The sequence below is a fragment of the Amphiura filiformis genome, chromosome 16 (genome assembly GCF_039555335.1).
Source record: "Amphiura filiformis chromosome 16, Afil_fr2py, whole genome shotgun sequence".
Lineage (NCBI taxonomy): Eukaryota > Metazoa > Echinodermata > Ophiuroidea > Amphilepidida > Amphiuridae > Amphiura > Amphiura filiformis.
In genome coordinates, this window is record NC_092643.1 from 35,678,090 (window position 1) to 35,699,380 (window position 21,291).

The 21,291-nt window shown below is 35.6% G+C and overlaps 1 protein-coding gene and 2 long non-coding RNA genes across 3 annotated transcripts; 1 reads left to right on the plus strand and 2 right to left on the minus strand.

Moving 5' to 3' along the window:
• Nucleotides 1-11,294: 11,294 nt before the first annotated feature.
• LOC140136579 (uncharacterized) lies at nucleotides 11,295-13,412 on the minus strand. The gene is made up of 2 exons (XM_072158271.1): nucleotides 13,234-13,412; nucleotides 11,295-11,942 (listed from the first exon to the last, which is right to left on the minus strand). Exons 1-2 carry the CDS (start codon nucleotides 13,318-13,320, stop codon nucleotides 11,505-11,507), a joined length of 525 nt encoding a protein of 174 aa, XP_072014372.1. The 5' UTR covers nucleotides 13,321-13,412; the 3' UTR covers nucleotides 11,295-11,504.
• Nucleotides 13,413-14,487: 1,075 nt separating this feature from the next.
• Nucleotides 14,488-20,530, minus strand: LOC140136581 (uncharacterized). Its single transcript, XR_011856696.1, has 4 exons — nucleotides 20,476-20,530; nucleotides 16,848-16,908; nucleotides 15,194-15,256; nucleotides 14,488-14,568 (listed from the first exon to the last, which is right to left on the minus strand). It is a non-coding gene; the product is annotated as an uncharacterized lncRNA (long non-coding RNA).
• LOC140136580 (uncharacterized) lies at nucleotides 18,258-18,871 on the plus strand. The gene is made up of 2 exons (XR_011856694.1): nucleotides 18,258-18,363; nucleotides 18,683-18,871. It is a non-coding gene; the product is annotated as an uncharacterized lncRNA (long non-coding RNA).
• Nucleotides 20,531-21,291: the final 761 nt, after the last annotated feature.

Consider the following 21,291-nt stretch of genomic DNA (forward strand, 5'->3'; position numbering starts at 1 on the left):
CTAGAAATTGAGTTTGGGTGAGCGGTGGCGAGCGAGAGCGATCGCTCGCCTCAAACGCCAAGGCCTGCATCAAGATGGCGGTCGAGTCAAGGTCCTCCTCTAATTCTGTTGTGAGCAGAGAACAATCCTTAGCAGGGGCAAAATCACTGAAAAGTGTCCATGGGGCAGTTTGAAATGCAGTGATCATTTTTCATGGGCATGAAATCAGCATGCTGATAGGTACCGTTATTTGCATTTTTAGCTCCTGTATTTTGACAGACTTATATTTTAAGAGTGATGTGTTCCCAGAAAAAAATTTAGAGCCACAGAAAATGGAAAGATCTTTTTTTTTGCATTTTGATTTTTTTTTTTCTGCGACTTGATTTTTTTTTTCTGGGAAGCCCGATAAGTGGTTGGTACACTGTCATGTATTTATGGAGGGGTGAAGGCAAATAAAATGAAGGTATACAAATAACTGAATTGGTGGTCTTTCATTAGTTTCTAGTATATTTATTTTATAATATATTTTGTGCAGAATGCACATGTACATAATATACAAGGGTTTGAAGTTCTACCTCTGCCCTCGTATCTCGACGTATGCACATAGTATGTGTATGTATATTTTCAATGATTTTAACCTAGGGCAGGCCGCCTCAACTAGTTTATTTGAAGTGCCAAATGGGTAATTTTAGTGATCATGAAGTGCCAACATGTTAAGGGAGGATTTTGCGAGGAGGCGCTTGCACAACAAACATAGCAGGTAGGTTACAGTGGCCTGCCTTATGGCCCCATGGAGGGTCTGGTGTGAAAGCCCGTCTCATGGGGTCCATGGGGCTTTCTTAAGGCTTGGATGTGGTTTTTCACCCCATATTTGTTAAAAATTAATGTGAAAAAAAAGGAAATGCCCCACTTCGACTTACTCCAAGCACCACAAGTAGCGCATGCACCGCCAGTTGAGAAGGCCTGACCTAGGGTCTTATCCAGTTAATGAGAAAATATTATTCTAATATCATTTTCCATTTGTTGTAAGTGAAGTAAAATGAAATCAAAATTCTGTATGGCAGAAAATATCTGTACACTACTACACATATCTGCACAGAAGACATATAAGTAGACCAAATTGGAGTGACCATAAAATACCATTCGGTCAAATGCTCAAAAGAAATTGATGAGAAATTGTGTGTATTAGAAAAAAGGACCAATTTGAAGCATTTTAAAACTGCGATGCAATAACTGAATTGGACACCAAGGAACCCAATGTAAAAATAGCAAGTGACAAAAAGTATGCAGTATGCTGTTAACGCCAGCAAACGTGAAACAAAACAAAATTGACTTGCAGTCAAAATGCCACTCGGATTTTTGAATTATTTTGTATTTTGGCTAAAACTAAAAGCAGACATGGTGCAGGAAGCAAATTTAGACCAACGCTCCAGATACAGCTTTTACAAGCGTGAGAAGTTCACCGTTTCAAATTTAAGGATGTTTTTAAATTGTTGATCTAAAACCAAAAGTGTATAAAAGTATTCATATTTCGAATGGAAATTACCTTACAAATCCAGAGGTGACGTCATATTAATTTAAAAATGCTCAATTTGGAGAAAATCATTAAAAACCGTGATTTTGCCCAAAATATTTAAGTAAACCGTAACTTATTATTTTTTCAGTAAAACAAATTTTCTTATTGATATTAAATACTAGGTATGAAAATCTATGATCCGTTTTTTTAATTTTTTCCAACTTTTAGAACTGAAATGTTTGATAAAAATTGTTGAAATTTGAGTTTCAGCCTAATTTAGGCAATACTGGTGTGTGTTTTTGACGAAAATTTAAAAAAAAAATGAAAAAAAAAACGGCTCCTATTTTTATAGAGGAAAAGGAGCTGTACACGATAAGACCAAAATCTTACCTTAATTTTCTATAATGAATCTGTTAGCTTTAACGAAAAATTGAAAACATGCACAAAAATGAACACGTTTTAAATCGCCATTTTGTATCAAAAGTGGCAGGAGACTGCAATCAAACAACCCATGTTTTCCAATGTGATCATCTTGAATCCTGCAATTCACGCACCTGGTATTCACATTTTATAAAAATATGCCATGATTCAGACCAACCTTAAAATAATACACCAAGTCTCTGAGATTAAGGTCTTCCATATGGGACGTACAAAGTTCAAGTGACAAGTGGAATAGCTCAATGAATTGCTTCCAAATGATATTTCTTATCGAATTAATGCGATTGCCAAGCACACCAAAACATAATAATTATAAATTGAGAATATCCATGTTTTGTAAATTCAATTCGCAAAATGTAAATGATACATGTTTGCTTTTGACACTATTTTTGAGTCGCAAAATAAATGAAATTTCTTGCTTCAGAAGTACACATTATTTTGTAGATAAATTTTATTAAGATTATTTTGTAGCAATTTGTGCTTTGATATGATAATACAGCTTTCAATAGCAAGTGCATGACTATACGACAGCGTTCAAGCTTTGACTTGCGTTTGGCGGACAGAATTGTGGAAACTTAAAGTGAAAGATATCCTACTTAAAGGAACATTTTCTAGGGTGAAATTTTGTGTAGAAACTGAATCTGACATAAAAAATGCATAATTATCAACTTGAAAATTTTCCCCATAGCACTGTACAGGCATATTTCTGGCGAAGTCCCCAAATTGGAGCAAAAATTGGAGCAAAAAAAATAAGTCCTTCAAAATGGGGATACTCAGGGCTAAACAAAAAACATGTTGCTCTAGAGGAGGCATTGGTAAGGGCAACATGTCTTTTGTTTAGCCTCAAACCTCCCAATTTTGAAGGACTTATTTTTTTTGCAAAATCTGTGACTTTTTTCACGCCCTCAAAATCCTTAGGGTGGGGGTAGCATTTTGTAAGTTATTTTATTTTCTGTAGATCTAGCTTACTTGTTTGTTATATCACCATTTAGCTAATGAAATACTGAGCAAATAAACACTTAAAGCATCCCTATAGCTCATACCATTGTGGAGATATGGCGTTTTCAAATTGAAAATGATGCGAATATTGTATATTTTTCTAAATCAATTGTCACCCGAACCCTCAAGTTTCTACCCCTGCCACAAAAATAAAGAAATATATGGATCCCATTCAATGCCTTTAATATCACAATTGTACCCTTGTTACACAATCAGAATAGAAAATTAGGCACTATTTGATAGTTTTCATGTTCATATACTCACAGGAAATCTGCAAGTCAAAATTTTTGTCACCCCAAAATGGCAATTTTCGCCAAAATCGGACCAAAAATGATTTTTTCTCAAAATCTATAAAAGATAGGGAGTTTTAAGTGCCAAAATCTGAAACTAGATGACATTTTACCCTTGGAAACATATAAACATTCAAGAATTTTGGTTCTTTTCACCCCTAAATACTTTTTTCACACACGTGTCCGCCAAACGTAAGTCAAATCTTGAACGCTGTCATACTGATACAACAAAGACTAAACTACCAGGATGACTGCACTGAGTAAGTTTTCAATGCATCAACTTCTTTCTTTAGGTGACTATGTCAAGCAACCTCTTCAAACATTGGAAGAGGGCTAGTTAACATATCAAAATCAACTTCATCCAGTACAATTTGTGTTTGAATATGGTTACCGTAAATAGGTTCTACATGTATTCTATCAAAATAGGCTGTAGAAAGTTTAAGACAATGTTCATTATTTGTAACAACATTAGAAGTTGTATCATCATTGTAACTCGTGGATGGACCTGAATTTATCAAACAAAACTTTAATGTGATCTATATCAATAGTACACCTATTTTATTTACATGGAAAATGACAATAAATGATACATAATATTCTGGGCAGCAATGTAATCTCATGCAGAATGTTTGTTAAAATCAAAAATTTGCTGTTGTTTCTTGAGGCTAGTAAGTTTGTTATGATTTGGTAGTTCACAGCAGTTTGCCAATGGCAGCGAGATTTGGCAAAAATTGCATTCATCATTTCATAGCATCTATGTAGAAGAATTCAAATATCACAGATATACCTTGTAGGTCCTGTGTTTCTTGAGTTATGTTGTAAAGAGGGCTCAAAAACAACATCATCCACCTTTGTAAAATATACACCACTCACAACAATTTTCTAGAATTTTTTCGCACAAACCAATTTTTTCAAGATGCTTAAAATATTGAGGTAACATGCTATCAACATATTTTTCATTTAAAAAAATCATGACCCATTAGTATCACATACTCCCTAAACATGGTACAATCTTAGCGACAGTGACTATAAACAAACATTCTGCACAACATTTTCATTCAAAACATACATGTCCTAGCAGTGCGTTGTATTGCAATTAGCATGAACCAATTTAAGCGGTTTTATACCTGGGTTCCTTTGCTTTGGGTTAAATTTCATGTACAAATAGAAAGCTCCCTCCTCTAAAAATCTCAACAAGATTAAGGGTATGTGCCCTTATTTGCTTGTGGGATTTTTATGGGAGGGCACTTTTAGTTGTGTCGAAAATTCCAGTTATGTCAAGGGAGCCCATAAGCGCCATTAGGCTTAACGTTCTGGTATGCGATGAAGCCGAGTAAATCAAAGAGGGACTTTGCAGCAAAGTGCTTTTCAAGTTATACCATATTCATTCCAATAACCACCCAGGGCACTTAACAAAGTCATTTTGGATGGGCACTTTTTTTGTACATTGTTTTAGTCAACAATCACCATCTGATAGTATTTAGTCACTCACAGTTGGTGCGCCCTAAAAATAAAGGTGTTCATATTTTGCTAATATTGTGTTAATGGCGACTGCCGGCACATAAAACTTGATTTTGAAGTCAAGGCATTTGCAGGTGTTATTGTAATGTATTTTAATATCTATACACCTGCCCGCTATCAAATAGCGTCATAATTTAATTTTGGTGCACATTTTGGATACTTTTGATGCTCAATTTCCAACATGCATGCATGTATAGTCAGTCGACATGCTCAACATGTAACAACATTGGATGGGCGGTTAATAAGTTCACATTTTGCTTGTTGTAAAGTCGCTGAGTGGGCGCTTATAGGGGCATAGGCAGTTAATGGAACGAATACGGGATTAAAATAGACGGAAAAAATAATGAAAATGGTAAGTTTTTGGGGTGCTGTTTCACTTACAAAATAATGGAATACTGCACTCAAAATCGACTTCACTTACAAAATGCTCCTTATGATGTGCCGCATCACATATTTATCATCTCTATCAGTTATTCTTATATTGGTTTATGAATTGATTTTGAGTTAATTGAAACTATTAAACATATACAGGGTGTCTCAATAAAAATAGGCCTTATGGAAAGTGGTGCATAACTTAGAATATCCGCAGTAAAATAAAAAAGATTCAAAAACCATGAAGTGGCTGCTAAGTGGCCGTTCATGCTTTACTGAGATAATTAAGTTTGTACAAATAGACACATTTTTGGACCATTCCAATGGGGTAATACACATTAACAATAATAAAAGGAAACGCCAAGTGTACTCCAAGTGTTGCTGAAATCAAGTGTAATCAACTGAAGTGTTCAAAATCAATCTCCCAAAGAATGTTTTTCACACATTTTTCTTTGGGTTAAGGGCTCAGATAGCAACGTTTGCACAATATTTTTAGTGGGACCTGAGAACACATCAGACATATCGAATCGCATTCTGAACACGAGGAATGTCCTTTTGATATCAAATAGGTTTTAATGTTTTTGAAATTGCGATATAACACAAATTTTATGGCAAATTATCAAAATTTGATATTTTTTGTATTTTTGATATTTAACCATCCTCGAAGTAAATTTCTCTATTAAAATCTAATGATATGTACTTAGTATATGCAACTGGGATGAAAAGCCGACCATCAATTGAACATTTTAACCTTTCATATTGAAGATATCGATTTTTCCCATTTTTTGTGTTTAATGTTTTGGGGACTGAACGGTCAAAATGTTCATATGATAGACGGCTTTTCGTCCCAGTAACATACACTTTAAGTACGTACATATCATTAAATTTATACAATTTACCTCGAGGACTGTTAAATTTCAAAAATATCAATCTTCAATCATTTGCCATAAAATTATATCGCGAATTAAAAAAAAAATTGATATCAGAAGGACATTCCTCGTTTTTGTAGGTCCTGTGGTTCGCGAGTTATGTTGTAAAGAGGGATGAAACAGCATCACTTTTGTAAAACGAACATAACCCATTAACAACAATAATAAATTAATGAAGTTTTCATAGTATGAAGTTTTGCAAAACATCAAGGTGTTATTTTTCAATACTATTTTGATTTAGATAATGAAAATTGATCTTTTTGTCTGCTTCGACCAATAATACTTAGTCAACCCTTAACTTCATTAATTTCTTCCATTGTAAACTACCATGCAGCACATTATTGTTAATGTGTATTGTCCCATTGGAACAGTCTAAAATGAGTCTATTTACAGTTTCCCAATTATCTCAGTAACGAGTGAACGGATTTTGATAATTTATGCACCAATCTATAGAAGACACTTTATGGATTGTGAATCTGCAAGAAAGTTTTAATTTTACTGCTGATATTTTAAGTTATGTCCCCTGATCCACAGGGCCTATTTTTATTCAGACACCCTGTACGAGGGTCATTCAAAAATTTCTACCTCCACCCTCGCATTTCAGTTTTTGCAAGTAGCCCATTCATATTTTCTATTAACATACTGTCTTATCTAGCTGATGAGAAAATTTTGTTTTTAAGCGAAGTAAAAATGAAACCAGGATTCAAGAATATTGACAATTATGTAAAAGGAAAAAAAGTACCACTCCAACATAAACTGTTGCTTTTTAACAAAGAAAAGATAAGAGCAGATAAGAAATGTAATAAAATTTACTGTCTTTCTCAAAAATGCCCAAAAGACGTTTATGCAGAATTTTTTGTATTGGAAAAAGGGCTAACTGGAAGCATTTAAACCTATGGAAATGGTATCTTGGTAATTGAACACCAAGTATAGCTCATTTGAAAATAGCAAGTGACAGAACGTGGTTAGGTGTCTTTACTTTTATCTTTCATCTGTCAGACAGAAGAACTTAAAAGGCATTTCATCAATATATATAAGCAACCAGGTGTAGGTGACATTCCAATATATAATTACGCCACGTTTGAAGAAGCTACCCTTTACAGAACCAAAGTTGCATGAGTGGAATAAGTTGTAAAAGTTTGAATGACCCTCAAAAAGCCATATTATAACACTTGCTGAGAAGGATGCCCTCAATATTTTTCAATATTCTGTTTTTTACATAATTGTAATGTACATTATTAAACTAACATACCCTGCAAAATCAAGACTTTAGGTGCTGTAGTTTTGTCAAAATCTGAGAATTTGAATAAAATGCAGGAACCGTTGGTTAATTATTACAATAGAATAGTCCAATGCATTCAATTATTTCATAACACAGTACATACATGCTGTGCGGTACAGATCAAAGGACTGTGCCGTAGCATAACCAATGAAGTGTCAGTGCTCAGCTGTCCTACAAACATTGAAAAAGTTGTGAAATGTGTAAACATTACAAATATACCAGGTTTGAAAAAAATAACTAAATTCATTTTAACAGATCTTACATTACGGCTTCACGATAAATTGATGAAATATTATACAAGTGGCATCTATCTTAAGATTGTAAAATAAGGGATATTTCAAGACATACAGCATGCAGCAATATCAAGCAACAGACCAAGGTCGACTGCCCCATCGAACTATACCAAAGAGTAATTAACCCCGTTAAATATTGGTCATTATTCCCAAACCATTGATGGTATGGACAATTTGGAATAAGCAGTCAAAGCAGAATTTATTTCCGCACATTATGACATCATTTGTTCCAATGGTCCCAATATTGATGTTGCAGCGTACATTTTAATGAAAGTTGCAGCAAAATACTATTGCCATGTATCCGTATCCATTGAAGGAACTCTTATCAGCTCTTTTTGTTTCATTCATTTGGAGGGGATCAAAACATGGGATAATCAATAACAATTGTCATTATTTACATCAGTGATCATTATTTATGTAATGTCAAATTGAAACCTGAAGATTTCAATATTGTTTTCTGACTAACATGGTCCCAAATGGCCTACAATTGCAAGTTGTCCAGTGGTAAAGTTAGATTCAAAGTTTACTGATAGGTCTTCCACTTTTTGTGACCTTTTGCTCACAGAAAACATTGAACTTGTAATGTTTTGATGTGGGATTAAGTAAACAACCACTGGTATGAACAATTACATTTTTTTTATTGATTATTACAAGTTTTGACCTCCTCCAAATTCGCGTATCATGAAGATTAATCCAATGAGTGCATAAACATTTTGTTCCATGGACACTGAATACAAGGCAATAGGACTTTGCTGCAACTTTTAAATCTTGAGTTACTTTCATTTAAATGTACACTGCTGCAGCCATTGCAACAAATAAGGTGTCATATAATGCACAGAAATAAATTCTGCTTCGAATGCATATTCTAAATTTGGCATACGATTAATCATTTACGAATAATGGCCATTATTTAAATAGGAAAATTACATTTTGGTAGATGTTTATTATATTATCATGCTGCATGCAGCTTTATTTATTATCTACATAATAGCAGAGTTTTTTTGTGGAAATAATAATTTTTCTTACCACTGTACACTACCAGATCAGTAAGATCACTATTGCTGATTCCCCTAGAGGTACACTGCTGCTCAGCTACTTCATTGGTACTCTGTGGGTATGTCAGAGTATACACATCAAAATCACACATACATGTATGTACAGTACACACACTGTACCGATACTGTATTGGTACTGCACTGGTACTAGAGTAGCCACATAGTAGAGGGGCAGCATTGCACAGTGATATTTCAACAATTGATCAAGTACCAAAAGCACTATTTCTCTACTGGACTCGCACCAAGACTGCATCGTACCTTTTTCAAGGTTGCACCAAACACAACCAATGCATGTTCAAGAGACAATACCAGGCAGCTATAATGCGGGCTACTATATTGTTTTTGTGAATACTCAGACAAAATCTTATGTTCATATTGCGTACAGAGTATTCTTGTGATGAGTTTACAAGAAGTGCTCTGGCAACTTGAGTTAAGCTAATAGGGGAGAGTGGGGCAAGTTGAGCCACTTTTTACATTTACTTTTAATACGCTCAAATAAATAAAGCAGGACCCAAATGCAGTGTTACAAATGAAACATATGTATGTTTACTTGGTTATGATACCACAAAATTGTCTCAACTTACCCCAACGGTGGGGTAAGTAGAGCCAGTCGCGGGGGCAAGTTGAGCCACCATAGAAATGCACAGTATATGCCATAGCTGTGAAATTCAATTTTGCCTTTTTTTTAATGTTGCTTTCAGGTATTTATTTCGAAAAATAGTTTGATATAGAAGTAGTTTGACCTAAATATTGTATACAAGTAATTTCTGACAAGATTTTACTTTGAATAAAAAATTTGGGACATTTCTGCAGGTTTTTCCTATGCTCAACTTGCCCCATGGCCTGTGGCTCAACTTACCCCATGTGACCCTTTTTGTCAACAACCAAGCCTCCCGCCTGACTAAAACTTGTTACAGTTGTTAATCATTTTCTAAAATAGTGTTCATATATCACATCCTCAATATCCAGAATGCTATCATTTTAGGCTTTTTCTTTCTGGGTGAAACATGAAAAAAATTGGTTTTTGCCAAAAGTTCAACAAAAGTGCGAAAAATGAACTTTCTAATGTAGCTTTCTTACCCTATGTGCAAGTGATTCCATATTACACTTGAGAAGCCTCTGTTATGTCGTGAATATACAAATAAGTGGAACTGCAAAGTAAGATAAGTTTTAATTTTCTTTCTAGAGGGTAGCTCAACTTACCCCTGGCTCAACTTACCCCACTCTCCCCTACCATGAGGTATATGTACACACCATGCTATTATTTGTAGTTAACTGCAATTAAAACTTGCTTTTATAAACATCTACCAATTTTAGTATGTATGTATACTGAGATGCAACAGATCGCATGCAGTAAAGGGTAGTCCAATAAAATCCCCATAAATTACTGAATTTATGGTTGAAGCAGGAAAATTCTGCAAAAAGCCAAAAGATGCGATATGCGTGCATGTTTGTATGCATTGTGACATACACCCTAAAAAAACTTCAAAAATTTTCATCAAAAAATATTGTAAAATTTGGATACAAAATGTCAACATAAATTGGCCTTTGATGAAAAGTCCCAAATTGGTAGATTTGAGACATCACTGCTGCTGAGTCGATGTTCATTGTTTGACACGCACCTGTACAAGTCAGTAGCATATCATTCGTGAATGGCCCATTGTGCCCCCATTCATAAAGGACATACAATGTAAAGACATACCATTGGTTTCAACAGGTGTATGTTGAACATAATAACACAGCAGCCACAACGTCTCAAAACTACCAACTAGCGACTTTACGCTCATTTCATGGTGACAGGTCACAAACAATATTGGTAGAGGGGAAAGATGGCTAAGTAATTTCCCAGAATCTATGGGTTTATTAAATGGGTGAATGATATTTAGCCTCAAACTATATCCTAATATCCAACTCTTACACTTCTACATGATTGGTGTACATTGTAATAATATGACAAGTGAAAGGGCCAAAAGATTGTATTGTTACATAAGACACAGCCACTTAAAAGGGCATTTCGTGATCCACAGCCTCATCCCCCACTTTTCTCAAAAAAAGTTGAGATTTTTACATCACTGGAAACCTCTGGTTACATAATGTTTATGTACAAAATATTTCTTGCAGATTAATTCGTTTAGCAAAGATATCGTGAAATTTGAATTTCGTTCTGGTGCACCAGAACGAAATTACAACGCATTGTCTATGGAACAGTGTAATACACATAATCATGCATAACTTCATGAACATAAAATCGAATCAACTGAAATTTTGGGAATATGTTTTTTTCGTGGATATCTAATGAAAAATGACATAAATAGAGGATGCTAGGATCACGAAATACTCCTTTAAAGCCATAATGTGTGATTTGCTTCACAGCGGCGCCATAATTTTACTCGGTTTCTACTTTTTGCATAATTAAAATGCCCAGTGGTATACTAAAATACCACGTAAAAGACTAAGCCTGAAGTGTTTTAATAACAGTAAAATTTAACTTTTGTATTAAAACCGGTCGACCAGTTTTATTCAGAGTTCATTCTTGCTAACATGTACCGTGGATGTCAGCTTGTATGTACACACGTCGGCGCGATGCTCCGTGCAGTTACATGTAATCGATCGTGCGTAGTACACACATTGTAGGGGTTGGAATGAATCGCAATTTTCTTCGTAATACCTCATTTGTTTGGCTCGAAATTAAAAGGAGATAATGTGATCAGTGAAAACAAACATTTAAATAAGAATCTTTTCTTTATGCAAATCACACATTATTGCTTTAAAGAACTTGGCTAGTGTTAGCATCATCATTACATGGCCTTTCTTCATTATCATCTGGCTCTTATACCTCCTCATCATCACAAGACTCATTGTCATCATATGATTCTTCATCAGAAGATGTGTCTTCATCAGAAGATGCATCTTCATCACTGTCACTGTATGTGGAGGTGTCCATGTGTTCACTTGTTACCAGCTCCTCCATTGCTAACATGTGATCTGGTACTGGAGGCAGTTCAATATGTTTCTTAAATTGGTCTCTTGCCCTGAAGTACCTTTGTGACACTTTTTCTTGAGCACAAAAGAGCAAGATTAGTTCTCTTTTAGTGTGGTGCCCGTCTCTGCTCATTTCTTCTAACTTGGCATGGTGGTCACATAGGGTTGTCAGATAACATGCCATCTCCACTTTCACCAGCGCACATTCCTCTGTAGCCCTCTTGAGGGTATTCACTAAAGTGGCCACTTTGTGCTGGCAGGTTGTAGTTATTTCTTGACCACTGATCTGTTTTCAAGATACAAAATAAAATGATACACACTAGTATTACGTCTTAATAGTTTACATGCAAATATTCAATAATTTGAGGGGTATAGTTCAAATTGAAATAACCAAAATGACAGCCAACAGGTATAGAAGTACAAGGATTTAAAAATTGGAGATTGCATCCTGTTTGAATAATGTCTGAGAATAATGTTCTCTGCAAAACCCTTTTCAGTCTAAGCTTCTTGGAGGTCAGCATAATTAATTACGGTAGTAATATGACATGGTATTGCATAATCTATATAAAAAAGTAAAAGTAAAAAAAGCAATCCTGTTTGCAAACAGTGATCGGAGTGCCCATCTATCTTTCATTGGCGATTGGGCCAGACTCCTCCATGTAATGTTGCTACATGGGGATCGCTACACTTCCCCCATAGCAAGTCTGTTACCTTCCTTGCATCTAAGAATGCTGGTACCCATTTATACACCTTGGTGGAGAAGAGTAATCGAGATAAAGTGCCTCACTCAAGGGCACAACATGATGGCATTGCTGGGCTCGAACCCGCAACCTGCCGTTTATGAGTTGGGGCCTGTACTGCTCGGCCACCGTGTTCCCTATTTTACTATTTATTTTAGTCTATACTGTGTAGCTAATTTTGCAAATGACAAATTATTGAGGTTTGCTTCTGTCCATATCTCAGTTACTATCAAATTCTTTCATTATGCCTGTCATATCTCATATATATATATGACTTGCAAATATGCATTACTGATTAGAATGAATATGGTTTAGTTGACAAGCACATGACAGATTTAACACATTTTAGTTTTACTTTTCCACCTCGCACTATATAATGCACTCCAGTTTGTACATGTATTCATGAACTGCCCAAATACAGATGGTATATGCACTGATAAATTATTCGGAAAAAAAGAAAGAAACATAGCCATTGTAAAAAATGGGGTCAGCGGTACCAGATAGGTCGTCCGAAGATGAGACGTCTGCATAGCTATGGTTGCAACTGAATTTGAACTGTCCATGTGAGTTCAGCCTTTACATTTGATGTGAATTTAAGTTGACCTGAAATAACATTTGACCCCAGTATGTGACCTTTGATACCACCAATACATGAAGGCACCCATAATGCAGCTATTACACAAGTGTATGGTTGTTGCAATAGTAGTTTTCATGTAAGACAAAAGTTCATCCAAAAGCCTTACATACTTGTTGATAGATGGACACACACAAACTCACATGACTTGTGATGCCATTAGGCCTTTTCCTTTGGATAATCTATAAAAAGTGGTTACTTACCATCATAGTTCTTTGGTTTGAAGTGATGCTTTGATAAATGACCGCATCTGGCTGTAGTGCGTCTTTATGCGATACAGGCACTGGCATATTTTTGCCTTTGTTAAAACGCTCTGCAAGGGATTTTCCTTTCTTTGACGTATTTAGTATTTGTTTCTGCAGCCTTTCTGCAATCTTTTGATTTCTTTCTGTATGAAATCAGACAAAAAAGAAAGAAAAAGAAATAGCCTTCAATAAAAGTTAAGATGAGATTAATCGCAATACACAAGTTATGGCAATATATAACAAGTAAGAGATTTTGGTCACCAAAACTATTCTGATTGATCTCAAGGTGCATTCATCAATTATGAAGTCCATTTAAATCATTTTACAATCTTTGTGAAATGGGCCTGGATTGCCTTATGATATTTTGTAAATATATGACACATTTTTTTAAAACAGAATGGTTTTAATGGTATTGTGTTATTGTCTATCATGATTATGCATTGCAAATTCAGTGCATGTAAGGTGTTATATGTCTACCCGATAAACACAACATGTTTTACAGAATACGGTTAAAATGTTAGGTTTATATAAAAGTTTTAAATACATTCAAAAACATTGAAAACCAATGACTGAATTTTAAAATAAGCAGGGGAGCAGCAAAGAGCTCTCCTGTAGTTTTAAGGAGAGCAGTAGGGGAGCAACTTAAAAACCTCTCCGGGGGAAATCAAGGAGAATCTTTTCTGTCTGATGCTCTTACATTATAACAAGACTACTTCGCCAATACGACACCCCACAGGCCCAGAACACAATCATGTAAGTAAATGACTATTTTGTTCGGGAACTGATTATTCAGACTAACCCCACCCATGCCATGCAAGAAAACAGAAAAATTGTTTAGCTCTAATTTTGTCATTTGGAAAGAAATTAGCTATGATGTGGAACTCTACCATCGCTGGTAAAAGAGGCAATGTTATAGACCGTTCAGTAATCAAAAAAAGGTCTTCATTTTAAGTAGTTTGAAGTGATCGGAGGGCTGGACAGGCCAATTAATTGTGATGTTACAACAACGCGAGGCACACACAAAATCGCACAGACTTAGTGGTTTAAGCCATGCTCTTGGACCATTATAGCTGATAAAATATGAACATGGACATTGCAAACTCACCACCATATTTCCCTTTTAATGACAGTATAAACTGGTACTGCAGTGCATTCTGACGCATAGTGATCAGAAGCTCCTGTTTCCTCTTTTCTTTCACTTGCAGTTGGTGATTTTGGTAGATATCATCAGATGCAGTCCATCGCTGTGTTATTCCCAGTTTGCTTTCTTTTTTCCTGATGTCTTGTTCAATCCTGTGAATACATAATTGAAAAACCAACATCATGTGATTTATAAGACATACATGTACATTCTAGTCATAAATAAATGATCATGATGTTGGCATATCATCTTTCATATACACAGCCACCAAATACCAGAGGGAAGCCATTAGAAGCATATTTAGAGAATAAAGGTATTGTTTTTACTTTTTTTAGCCCCTGGAGTGCATCTATCGCCTCATATAACACGGGCGACATCATGATTTTAAGTCAAACAACGAGGCGAAGCCGAGTTGTTTTACGCCAAAAATAATGATGTCGCCCGCGTTTTATGAGACGATAAGATGCACGCCAGCGGCTAAAAACAATACCTTTATTCTCATTCTTAAACACTTCAATTCAAATAAAAATATCATACAAATTTTAATGAAATTCAATCTACATTTTGCAAGGAATTACCTAGGGCTTAAAATCGATCAGTCCCGTTGTTGCTGTGCGCCCCGATTGGTCCAATTAGCGAGTGCAGCGTGATCGTGTTGGCCTTTATCACATCGCTGACTCGTGTGATATCGTGTCATATCACACGGTAAAGCTGGGTAAGAACCAATAAGATTGCAGGAATGTTCTCAAGTGTTTAAGAATATCTTATATAGCTTACCTGTTGATATGATCCTGATGTAGTGTGCGTCGTTCAGTGTCAGTGCATGATGCCCTTTCATTCCTAGAAAAGAAGAGTATTTAAGTTAATAATTTTTAACAAGTAAAAATACTACAATGTTTTCTCTTTTAAAACAACACATTTTCATCATTTCCATTTGATCAGTTATCTTATTGCTGTTTTGAATACCAATTAATATCAACCCATTACTATAATAATCATTATTACACAGTGAATTTGCCAAATTTTTACACAGTGAATTTGCCAAATTTGCTGTGTTCTGTCTTCTTCCAATTCCTCTTTCTTCTTTCTTTCTGGCAATACATGACATTTTGCATGACTTGCCATATTTCGCCCTAGCTCTGTTAAGCTTTGACTGATTTTGACCATACTTGGTCACAAACACCACTGACCATGTCCCCACATGTGATATGACATTGAACTCCATTTGACCTTTGACCTGCTCACAATGGCAAAAATGTGATTTTACTCTAAAATGTATCTTCTTTCACAAATAACATGTGATGGTGACATGCTTAGGTCATGTGACTTGACTAGCACACATGCATTGATACTAACCAGGGTCTTTGGGGTGTCTACAGTTTCAGGGTCAAAGGTCATTAAGGGGTCGCTTCCAGTCAAAAACCAAAAATCATCAAATATGTTCCAATTTTTTTTTTATTTCACAACGTACCCAGACCAAAGTGACAAAAACTTCATATATGCATTAGTGTTACCCGATGTATGCAAGGTATTTTTTATTTTTTTGGTCGAAGGTCATTTAGACGTCGTTTCCGGTTTTAGGCTAAATAAGAAGATTTTTTTTTTTCAAACTGTAACAATGCATTTTCTCTGTGTATATAAGGTTTTTTTATATTGGGGTCAAAGATCATTGAGGAGGTCAAAACGTCAAATTTGAAAAAAATGTTTAAAATTGGCCCAATCGAGCTCAAATTCAACAGGAACGATTCTTCGACATTCTAAACATGTTAAAAATATTTATGACCCCAAAGGTCAATGTTTACTTTAGGGTCAAAAGGTCAAAATATAGTTGCCAGATAGCTATTCGCTGTGTACCCAGATTCTATTGACTCTAGTTATTATTACTTTTAGTATTAGCAGTACCACATAATAATAGTAGTGTATTGTCCAAAACAACAACAAACTTTGCTAACAATAACTTCCTACTAGAGGATGCAAGGAAACCCGCTCTCAAATGTGTGTTTGCTGGATGGATGGAAGAATATGACATTGATAGCATTCGCTCAAAGCGCTGGTGTACATTGTAAGCTGCCTCAACGAGTTGACGTCACTGCCACATCAGGGTGGAAAAATGGTATAGCAGGGCAATTTTAAAGATCAAATTGTGTAATATATATGTATTAGCATTTTCTAATATGCTACTTTTAAATTGTCTTCCTCAAAATAGGCTGTGTGGATGAGGGAAAAGCATAGTTCTCCAAATAGGCTGTGTGGATGAGGGAAAAGCATAGTTCTCCTGTTATGTGTGCTGCTGACGTAATTGAGGTCAACCCTTTTTGACTTTGTTCCTGCCTTATTTGTTTTGCATATTTTGTTTTGTTCTGTTACATTGTCTGCCCATTTTGTCTAGTCTGTTTGCCTTCATCACCCAAAAAATAAGTTAAATACTCACTCTATATTAGCTTGCTTGCTGAGCAGATCCACGTAAGTTTCTTCTGGCGATAAGGGGTTATCTGCAAGATTTAACAATGTCAAATCCATCATGCCATTAATTACAGATAGAGATTCTGACAATCATTTAAAGGTGGGTAACCTGATTGACAACCTCATCCCCCACTTTACCCCATCATAATGCAGATTTTAATATCTCCTAATTTCAACATGTTAATGAGAAAAATAGGATCTCTAATTTGATATCAATTTAATTACATTATCATGATGATTATCACTGTATAAAATGTCAGTAATTCCATAAGGAATAAGTCACATTTACAAGGAACATTTACATGTTCTTTTTTTGCATCAATGTTTGAAAGGGACAACATTTTTTGTTATATGTGAATTTTAAAGAATTTGATTTTCAAAATATATCAGGTCACCTTCCTGTAATTTATGAAAATGAAAACAAAACCATATTTTGATGAAATTATAGCACACTGGTGTACATATGTATTGTCTTTATGCAAATGGAATAGCAAATAACAATAGAATCGGACACATATATTTAAGAACTATGTTTCACTACACAAAGTCACTATCAAATCAAGTTGACTGATTCAACTATGGGGGTGTATTATTTTGCAAAATGTATGGAAATATTTTTCTCCCCCCTTCAATATATGTGGTTATGTATACAAAAAAATACTGCAGCAATAAAAAAATAATTATCAACTGCTAACCCCCCTGTACATTCCTCTGAAAGTTTTTGGTTAAGGTTGCGAATTTGGCAGACTTGCACTGTGGTTAACACAGAAATATTTTTATATACCATGTATACTGGTGTGACTTACATTTAGTTGGTAATGAAGTTATCCTTTTACTGTCTAAATTGTAATTTTACATTTCATAGTCAATATAGTAGTGTAGGCCTATTAAGGGAACAATAAAAGGGTAGGCCTACTGACTGTTTTCATTGAGCGAGAGTGTGTGGTCTCATGGAGCCAGGGTGGGGAGGGTTTTTGTGTACTCGTTTTGTTATATCACTTTTTCCAAATATGAAGATTCTGAAAGCCTTTTCTGGATGAACTCAAATGTTGGCAATATCTTTTGTTTGGAACTCTTATTTGTATAGATGATCTTGCTTTACATTCAATCCTTTCATTATAGCGATATACTGTGCTGCACAATCTTGCTGTATTATGTAAAAAGACCTTGTTGGCCTTTGATCTAGATCTGAAGACTGAAGGAGGCATACTGGAGTTGCTTGGCCCCTCTCCATGATAGCTCATAGTTATTGAATCCAACACCCTGCTCAGCACTGATGTTGTGGACAGGATCCTGATACAGTTAACACTGTGACTTCAATCCACGGTTTACTCTCCTGAACCCCTCCGAATCCAAATATGGCTCCTTTCTGCTTAACCCTAACCCTCCTGAATACTACAAAATACTACTTGATATATGCGCTGTTCGTGCATGCATCCCACGTGGTGTGATGACACAATCGCCCTAAGTGATATATAGGCACGGTTTCGCTGGCCAGCGAAGCCCAAGATCCGTGGCAAAGTGTCGCCGACCGAGTGCTTGGCATGTGAGGGGTCTCAGGTACCAATCCCACGCAGAGCAAACAACTTCTTTCCTTCTTTTCTCTCTTTATTCTTTCCTTCTTTCCCTTCCCGCCGCCAAAAAGCCCTTAGGCGGTTAGGGTTAGGTTACCACTATCAAAACTCAGTATAGGCTTCCTTAACCCTAACCCTCCTGAATACTACAAAATACTACTTGATATATGCGCTGTTCGTGCATGCATCCCCACGTGGTGTGATGACGCAATCGCCCTAAGTGATATAGGCACGGTTTCGCTGGCCAGCGAAGCCCAAGACCCGTGGCAAAGTGTCGCAGACCGAGTGCTTGGCATGCGAGGGGTCTCAGGTTCGAATCTCACCCAGAGCAAACAACTTCTTTCCTTCTTTTCTCTCTTTATTCTTTCCTTCTTTCCCTTCCCGTCGCCAAAAAGCCCTTAGGCGGTTAGGGTTAAGGAACCCTGCAGGGCACTTCGTTTTATAAGTGCAAGTGATTATAGAAGTAGCACTAATCCCTTACTGATTAGGTATAATACTTTAAGTGTTAGGGATATGTATACATTTGAACTTGGTTTATTTATGTACAAAACATGACAATGGATTTTTTACCAAGTGTTTTTGATGATTTGTTTGTAAAACAGTCTAAGATCCATGACTTAAACATCAGAATTAAAGATCGTCTGAGGCTTCCTTTTATCAAAAGAGCTTTCTGTGAAAAATCTATTAAATATGCAGCTACTAAGTTATGGAATAATGTTGATAACAGCATTAAAAGTTCATCATCGATTAATCAATTTTTACAATTGAAACGGAAGTGGATATCTAGTACAAAGCACTGATGATGAATACGAATCAAAGTTAGAATGACTGTAGGCCTACCGTGAATTGAAATACGCAGGTGACAGTGATTTATCAATACCTATAATGGAAGCGATATAATTCCGGCTTCTGAAAGACTATAAGAAGCTACCTCCTGAATTATGCCAACAATTCAAAAACTAGATCTAGCAAATGTAACATAATAAACTGATGTTAACCCAGATGATTTCAGGTTGGTTGAAAATTAAGACTCGTTCCAGAAAAGGCTATCAGATCCTTCAAATTTGGAAAAAGTTATATAGTCCACAAATTGACCCCCCCCCTTCCCACGGCTCCATGGGACCCCATTCTTAATGAAAACAGGTCAAGTATACTTATAAACTCTTACATTAGTCCCTTCATACATTACAACTTGTGAAATTACCATTTTATGCACGAAAAGGACATCACCAGTTGTAAATTACACCAGTAATATCGAATACCTAAGTGCAAAGTGCTAAGTCTGCCGAATTTGGCAACCTTAACCAAAAACTTTCAGAGGCTATGGACAGGGGTTAGAATATTTTGTTTCAACCAAAACTTTATTTTTTGGTGTTTATATATATGTAGTCACAAATTTTGAGATGGGATTCTCAAAATATTTGGGTTAATACACCCCCCCTAATTCAATTCCACGATGTGAAGAAGTTCCGTTGTAATCACAGAATTAAAGATAAAGAATCGGGACTTGACCGCCATCTTGATACAGGCATGGAGCAAAAAATGGGGGTATTCGGTTTCCCTCAGAATGCACTCAAGGCATTCGGTGTCATGCAATCGCGACATGGATGAAGGGCGCATCGGAAAGATACACTTGATGCGATCTGCATGCAAGTACCAAGATGCTTCAGATGAGACGCAGAATTGTTTTTTGTTTGTGCACGTGAGACAAGGACCGAATACCCCCAATTTTCTCCCCATAGCTGACGGCGCGATTGTATGTGGAGGTAAAGGGAGTCCCGGTTCTCCTTCTCTAATTCTATGGTAGTAATACAGAAAAATATTACCATGCATTTTATTAAAAAAATTTATAAATTTATCAGTCTAGCCTTGAACAAAAATCAGTGGCAATTAGACTGTAAATTGAATCAGAATAGAATTGACCGACCTTTACACATCAAACAATGCTTGTCAATTTCCTTATCTACTATTATATACAATTAAATTGATATTCTGTTGCTTTATATTACCATAACAATTTACCTTTGGATTTGTCGTTGGAAAGATTCTCAATGTGTTTTACACAATCTCATTTGCATCAGCCAATGATAGTGATACTGTAGTAAGAAGAAAATTTAAAAAAAGCAGATGAAAAATTTGATGCAATATGGTACACTTGATTGTGTTGCTGACATCTGCTTGGCTTGAGGGTCTTAATAATGAGGTGGTTCAAAGAAACAGATGCATAACATTATCCATTACTAACAGAAGCCTGGTGTTAATAAATATTAATTAAGTGATTACTATTGTATATTTGCTTATATGTGACCAGCTCCAACAAAACCCGGAACAAGTCGCCAGGCATGTTTTGAATTATATGCCTTTAAAGATGACATTCCCATTAAAAAATCAAATTTTGGAATTCTTAATTTCATGGTATTTGACCTTGGGACTGAGTGGACTTTCAAATCCTTGAAAGTATTTATTAAAAAGAGGTTTATTTAATCAATTTAATTGGCAGTTGAACTATCTATAGTAATACCTATTTAATCCTGTGTAAATCAGGAAACTAATTAGGCCATTTCTCAGACTAGCAGTTCGACAAAAATATCAATGTATCATTCAAAAAATATCAATATCTTGATAAGTACATAATTTTGGTATCATTTTAAAGCTTATTGTCCCATGCATACATTTTTATTCATATCATGAAATGTCAAAAATGCAACTTGTTCCTTGTTTTGTCAGAACGGGTCACATATATTCATGTGAACTGGATCTATTGATAGTATACAGCTGGCCATATTTTGATTTTTCACATCAATAATGACATACTATCTAACAAAAAGTTACCAGTGA

Coding starts and splice junctions, on each gene's coding strand:
- LOC140136579 (XM_072158271.1), bottom strand. CDS start 13,320: ATGCCAGTGCCTGTATCGCATAAAGACGCACTACAGCCAGATGCGGTC. Junction 11,943..13,233: donor CAAACCAAAGAACTATGATG/GTAAGTAACCAC, acceptor TCTTGAAAACAG/ATCAGTGGTCAAGAAATAAC.